General features: G+C 45.4%; 1 protein-coding gene across 2 annotated transcripts in view; it reads right to left on the bottom strand.

Moving 5' to 3' along the window:
* Window positions 1-24: 24 nt before the first annotated feature.
* LOC115476700 (ras-associating and dilute domain-containing protein-like) overlaps window positions 25-6,806 on the bottom strand; it is a 129,982-nt gene continuing 123,200 nt past the window's right edge. For both annotated transcript variants that reach the window (XM_030213230.1, XM_030213231.1), the window contains 3 exons: window positions 3,176-3,315; window positions 2,435-2,574; window positions 25-1,528 (listed from right to left, as the gene is read on the bottom strand). In XM_030213230.1, coding sequence (XP_030069090.1) covers window positions 1,426-1,528; window positions 2,435-2,574; window positions 3,176-3,315 — 383 coding nt within the window. In that variant the 3' untranslated portion in view covers window positions 25-1,425. The remainder of the gene's footprint in view (window positions 1,529-2,434; window positions 2,575-3,175; window positions 3,316-6,806) is intronic.

The raw sequence follows: 6,806 nt of genomic DNA, 5'->3' as shown, positions 1-6,806 counted from the left end.
AGCAAAGGTAGGCGATGGGGGAGGGTTGGTGGGGGGGGGGCTAAAATGTGCCCCCTCCCCCCTGCTTGTGTGTTTTTCATAAGGCCAGTGTGGGGTGGCATTTTAGTAACAGATATGTCATAGTATCAGAGCCAGGTATGGATAAAGATAGGGAGTGTTGCATATTTAGAAAAGCACTGGGGAGACAGGGTGGCTAACTGAAGCCAAGTAAAACCAAAAAGAGATCCACTTCACTGTAGACAGAATACTCAATCACAAAAAGAACACTCACAATTCAAGGAGGAAAAAAGATCTCATCAAACTGCGGCAATAAATATCAAAAAGACACACGGCTCTTCTTAACCACAGTGAAACAAGTAATCATAGATAGGTAACCTCTTGAAAAATTATTATAGTGACATTTTCTGAGCACTACTCACTGACGTAATCACTTCAGGTGCTGACAATAACGCACATAATATACAAAAAACTGAAACTTTATCTGAGTAGTGCTGCGTTTGTGTTATCAGTGGCTCCACCCCAGCAGAAAAACGTAAAGCAGTGCGGTCACAACGGACTTGTTTCGCATCAGCTTCATCAGGAAACCACACTCGTGATCGTGCTTATTTCCGGCCCACTCGAGGGTAGTCATTCCACTGTCAAGCCACAAGTTTTTGTGCTGGGGTGGAGCCACTGATAACACAAATGCAGCACTACTCAGATAAGATTCAGTTTTTTGTATATTATATGTGTGATTGTCAGCACTTGAAGTGATTACGTCAATGAGTAGTGATAATTTTTCAGGAGGTTTTTGATCTATGATTACTTGTTGCCCTGTGGACAAGAAGAGCCATGGAAAGAGCGGTGTGTCTTTTTGATATTGTTGCTGCAGTTTGATATGATCTTTTTTTCCTCCTTGAATTGTGAGTGTTGTTTTTTTTTCTTCACTTATTTGTGGTTAAGTAACTAAAGCCAAGAACATACGTTTAAAAAAAGCTCAGGAGTTAGCTGAGGATTTGTAGGAGCCAAGGCCAAAAAAATAATTTTCCTTCTCAATAGTTTTGATTTTTGGTTATGTTAGCGTTTGACTTTGTCTGGTTAGTTGGATACTTTTTTTATTTTATTTTTTTCTGTGCTTTATTTTTCAGGCGTTTTTATTTATTTTTTTAAACATTTTCTCTTCATTTTACACTTTTAGATTATTATTACACAAAATAATTTTTTTTTGGCCGAGGCAGGAAGAAGCCCTAGGACGGCAGTCTGGCCAACCTCAGTGGCATGTTCCAGTCATGTTTTCCAACCCTGCATTAACTATTAGTAACAGTAACACAAAACAAAAGCAAAGCCTGCTGTCAAGTGCAAATTTTAAAAGGAACCCAGAAGCAGTGATCTAATTCTGCTTAGAAGGGCTTTGGCTGCTCCCAAGTTACCTCTGAAACATAAGCACTAACAAGAGAACCCAGAGCTGATCTTCTCAGCTATTTCCATGTCTGACTTGGCAACCAGGAACCGCAGCGTTTTTCCTCCTGATCGGATCAGATCCACTGCACTGTAACGAAACAGGAGCCAGAAATACAGGTCAGACGTAGAAAGCAAACAGCAAGCCCCCTGCAATCTGACTGCACTGAACAACTGCTCTGGTGTGGTAAGAGAGCAGCAGGTGAGTGTAGAAACTCGCTCACGTCAAATCTAGGAATCTGAGGCACAGCCAGAGAGCACCACAAACTGTGAGTAGTTTGCTGAAGGATATGCTATAATCAAAGGGACCGTGACAGAAAGCAGTGAAATGTCACTGAAGTGTATACAATAGGCATCCTTCCACTGAAAAGAAATTAGTAGAGTGCCAACTGCTGGCTTACAAGACTACAACAGCAAGTATTGTTTAATTAATACATCATTAGTAATCTCTACCTCTACCGAATTTGGTGCCAAAATTACAGCCAGGTATGGCAGGAGCAGAGTACAGTGTGAAGTAGATGCCATCTGTCTTACAAGGTGACTGGTATGGGTTCCAAGAAACAGGGCCGCCAGAGCCGGGACAAGGCTGCCCCCGGGCCCTCCCACCCACCCCACCCGAGCTCATCGTCGTCGTTGCCGCCGCCAGCCCCCCCCCCCCTCCACCGGGCCCTGAACTAACCTTAAACGCCTCCTTCCTTTCCTTTCACCACCTTCGCGGCAAGCAGCAGCAGGGCAGACCTCTCCTTCCTTCCGTGCTCTGCCCTCGCGGACGTTACGTCAGGCGAGGGCGGGACACGGAAGGAAGGAGTGGCCTGCCCTGCTGCTGCTTGCCGCGAAGGTGGTGAAAGGAAAGGAAGGAGGCATTTAAGGTTAGTTAGTTCGGGAGCGACGGCGGGCGGGCCTGACTGCGGTGGCGCCGGACCCCCTCCGGAGGCCCGGGGACTTTTGTCCCCCCCTCTCGGCGGCCCTGCCAAGAAAGAAGTATGTTCTTTGGTACCTTTGGTAATCTGCTCCTATCAGGCTGGTCCCATTCACTGCCAGGATGCGGTCTCCAATGGAAAGTCTACCGTCCGAGGTCACAGGGCTGTCTGGTAACAGTGTTCTGACGTAAATCCCTGGCGTATTTAGAGGTGTGTGCTGTAAATGACGACAACCCGCTCAACTGCACATTCATTATAGAAATGGCAACATACTGTAGGAGGAACTAGTGATCGGACAGTAACCCAATGCCCTTAACGAATGTTCTGCCTAACGTTTTTTCAGTATAATTTAGTTATCCTGATTTATTAAGGCACATTTCATAAATATTTTGCAAAAACAGAAGAGGAGGCCGTACTAAGACAGGCAAGCCCAGCACCCTTTCCACCAAAACGTGCACATCCCCGCAGGAGTACACAGGATGGGATGTGATCTGGGAGAGGCTGAGCTGTGCTCAAACGCTTGGCCGTTTAAGTGTCGGTGAAAAAAAAGTGGGGAGCAGGAATCTGAGGGAGGGCATGAAGCTGCTGAGCAACAACCAGAAGCGAGAGTGGCTGATGAATTGGTGGTGGCCAGAGCCAGAGGGACTCCGGGGTGCATAGGGAGAGGCGATAATGCCTCTGTCCGGGTCGGGTGTTAGAAGGGTCTCATCTAGAATATTGTGTTTTGTTCTGGAGCCCAAGGTTCCAACTTTAAACTGGGTAACGAGAGGACAATTGCATGGCTGCACAAAATTTACATTTGCTAAATAAATACTCACCAGCCCATCGATAAGTCCCATCCCCAGTCCAATGGGCCCCTTTTCTAGCTCCACCACAAAAACATAGCACAATTCATCAGTGTCTGAGCTGCGGCTGGAAGAAGCAGGCGTGGGGAAGTCAAAAGGCATTGGAGAACTCCCTATAATGAAATGGCAGATTTTTTTTTTTTTAAATCAGGATTTATAGAAAAGCCTACACTGTCCCATGGCACTGGTTATGTTACTCTCTACGAACAAGAATATCTTAGCCTATGGTCATAAACCATTAACAGTTAAAAGCTGCTATTTTATGTAAAATTATCTCTGTCAAGTTTATTTTCTACAGGATATAAATCTATTAAATGAATGAATGAGCCATGCACCAGCAGAGAAACCTCTAATAAATGTCAGATGCCTTTACAGAAAAAACATTTCTTTAATACTCTATTTTTTTTTTTTTTTGTTACATTTGTACCCTGCGCTTTCCCACTCATGGCAGGCTCAATGCGGCTTACATGGGGCAATGGAGGGTTAAGTGACTTGCCCAGAGTCACAAGGAGCTGCCTGTGCCAGGAATTGAACTCAGTTCCTCAGGACCAAAGTCCACCACCCTAACCACTAGGCCACTCCTCCACTGTTGCTACTATTTAAGATTCTACATGGAATGTTGCTAGTGGAATAGCAACATTCCATGTAGAATCTCCAATAGTAGCAACATTCCATGTAGAATCAACAATAGTATCTATTTTATTTTTGTTACATTTGTACCCTGCGCTTTCCCACTCATGGCAGGCTCAATGCGGCTTACATGGGGCAATGGAGGGTTAAGTGACTTGCCCAGAGTCACAAGGAGCTGCCTGAAGTGGGAATCGAACTCAGTTCCTCAGTTCCCCAGGACCAAAGTCCACCACCCTAACCACTAGGCCACTCCTCCACCATGTAGAAGTCAGCCCTTGCAGATCACCAATGTGGCCGCGCAGGCTTCTGCTTCTGTGAGTCTGACGTCCTGCACGTACGTACGTGCAGGACATCAGACTCACAGAAACAGAAGCCTGCGCAGCCTTCTACATAGAATGTTGCTAGTGGAATAGCAACATTCCATGTAGAATCTCCAATAGTAGCAACATTCCATGTAGAATCTCCAATAGTATCTATTTTATTTTTGTTACATTTGTACCCTGCGCTTTCCCACTCATGGCAGGCTCAATGCGGCTTACATGGGGCAATGGAGGGTTAAGTGACTTGCCCAGAGTCACAAGGAGCTGCCTGTGCCTGAAGTGTGAATTGAACTCAGTTCCCCAGGACCAAAGTCCACCACCCTAACCACTAGGCCACTCCTCGATACATGTATAGGTACTACAGAGAACAGTTTCATTGTTATTCCTTATTTATTTAATCAAGGTTCGAATTTACACTACTACTGGCCCAAGCAAAATCATCACCTTGATCTGCCTTTGCTCTTGTCTGGTTTGAAATTTCTCAGAGGAACAGATCACACACTGTGCACCTCTGAGGTGACTCTCCCTGCTAAATTAGCTTGTTAATTAAATTATGTACCTGCCCAAATTAACAGATGCAATTTTTTGACCATGTCTACAGAATTAGGGGGATAATGCTAGCAGGGCAGTTAAGGTGCTATTCTGTGAATACCTGCTTAACTTGCATAGCGTGGAATTCCAAGAGGGGCATCTACGGAGTCTGAGCAAGGGCTGGCCATCAGAGGGGCTCCCACTTCTGAGTGTTCTTGCCACTTCTGCCAGCTCTATGGCTGATGTAACGAGCATCTAAATGTTGTGCACGCCAATACCAGGTTTTGCTTAACAGGACCTCGGCGCTCTAGTTCCATTACAGAATAAGCTCCTACCATCTGGCCTCTGGGTGCCTAAATAGAGGCTCCACTTATAGAATTGATTCCTAAGGGAGTAATTCTATAAAACAGTAATGCGTGTAAATGTTTAGAATACTAGAATATGTGTGTGCAAATATGTGTGTGTACATTATTCTATAACGATGTGCATTTTTTTTTTTTACATAGCGTGTAGTTTGCAGGTGGGCGTACACATGGGAAGAAGATAGGCAGGGTACCAAGTGACGCATATAAAGCTAAGATACTTACCTGTAGCAGGTGTTCTCCAAGGACAGCAGGTATATATTCTCACATCTGGGCAATGTCATTCACGGAGCCTGGTGCAGACACTGCCATAGTGTAATGCCACTTTAAAAACTTTGATGCAGTGCCCACACTGTGCATGCTCGGGTGCTTTCCTGCCTGACGCTGGCGTATGGGGCCAGCAGTACAGTACTAAACATAAAAAGACAAATCCAAGGGGAGGCAGGAGGGATGTGAGAATCTATGCCTGCTGTCTTCGGAGAACTCGTACAATACTATAAGTTATGCATGTATTTCTGGAATGCAGACACACAGTGCTGGTGCCTAAGTGCATATCTACCCCGATACAGTGGTATTCTATAAGGGAAAGTAAGTGCCTGCTTTCCTTTATAAAATATGTGCTAATCAGGCACTCTCTGGACACCTAAATATAGCTGCACAGTTCTAGAATCACCCCATAGAAGCCACTGACACAGGGGAAACTCACTTCCCTGGGTGGCGTGCTCCAGCTAAAAGGTTTAAATTTTCCATCCTGCCCAGGGCTCTGCCCCTTAAGTATATAATAGTGAAGGTTGAGTTGTAGTAGTACCGCAAGACTACCAGTAGGGGTCATCCTGTGCCATTTTGAAGCTGTCTGGTAGTGTATGAGTAGGGATCACTCCTGCTGTCATTGTCTCTCCCCACCCCCCACCCTGGGGTGTGTAAAGGTGCTGGGGGAGGGGTAGGCAAAACCACCCTTACCATTACATTCTTATGGGGCACAGCTTTGGGGAAGATGGTGAATTTAAAATATTTAGACCAAGTTGTGACTAGGGAATGGGAGTGTCAAATCTAATGGGTCACCAGGGGACCTTTAGTTTTTTCCCAAACCACCATTCCGAGGGGATTTTTTTTTTTTCAATTTGCATCTCTTAATGGAAGTAAAGCTAACCTGTGAACATTTTCACATTAAAACAGAGAACCTGAAGGAATGGAAAAATAATTAAAAAAAAAAAAATCACTTTACATCTTATCCAAGGCTAGAATCCAATTTTTCTCTCTTTTGAATATATGTGTACATCCTTGAACTTGGCACTATGATACCAGTTTAATACATTAGTAATCCAGGGTTGTAGCCAGACACCCAATTTTGGATGGGCCTGGGCCCAAGATGGGTGGGCAGAAGAACCCCACCCAGTCCCACAGGTGATTTGGTCTCTCCTCTCGTCCGCATGCCATATGGTCTCTCAAACATCCCCCCTCTCCCGCATACCTTTTAAATAGCAGATTTTCACCAGCAGCAAGAAGCAATTAATACACACTGCTCATGTTGGCCCCATAGCCTTCCCACTGAAGCAACTTACTGTTTCTGCATAGGCGGGAATACATCAGAGGGAAGGCGGTGGGGCTGGTGTATCAGTCGCTGTTTGCTGCGGGTGAAGATCTGCTATTTGCAAGGTATGCAGGAGGGACAGTTGTTAGGAGTTTTCAGCTAGTGGGGCTTGCAATCCCTGCCAACCACATCATAGATGTGCTGCTACTGTGGGTGGGCCTGAGCCCAAA

The sequence above is a fragment of the Microcaecilia unicolor genome, chromosome 8 (assembly GCF_901765095.1).
Source record: "Microcaecilia unicolor chromosome 8, aMicUni1.1, whole genome shotgun sequence".
NCBI lineage: Eukaryota > Metazoa > Chordata > Amphibia > Gymnophiona > Siphonopidae > Microcaecilia > Microcaecilia unicolor.
This window is presented reverse-complemented; position numbering and strand designations above follow the sequence as displayed.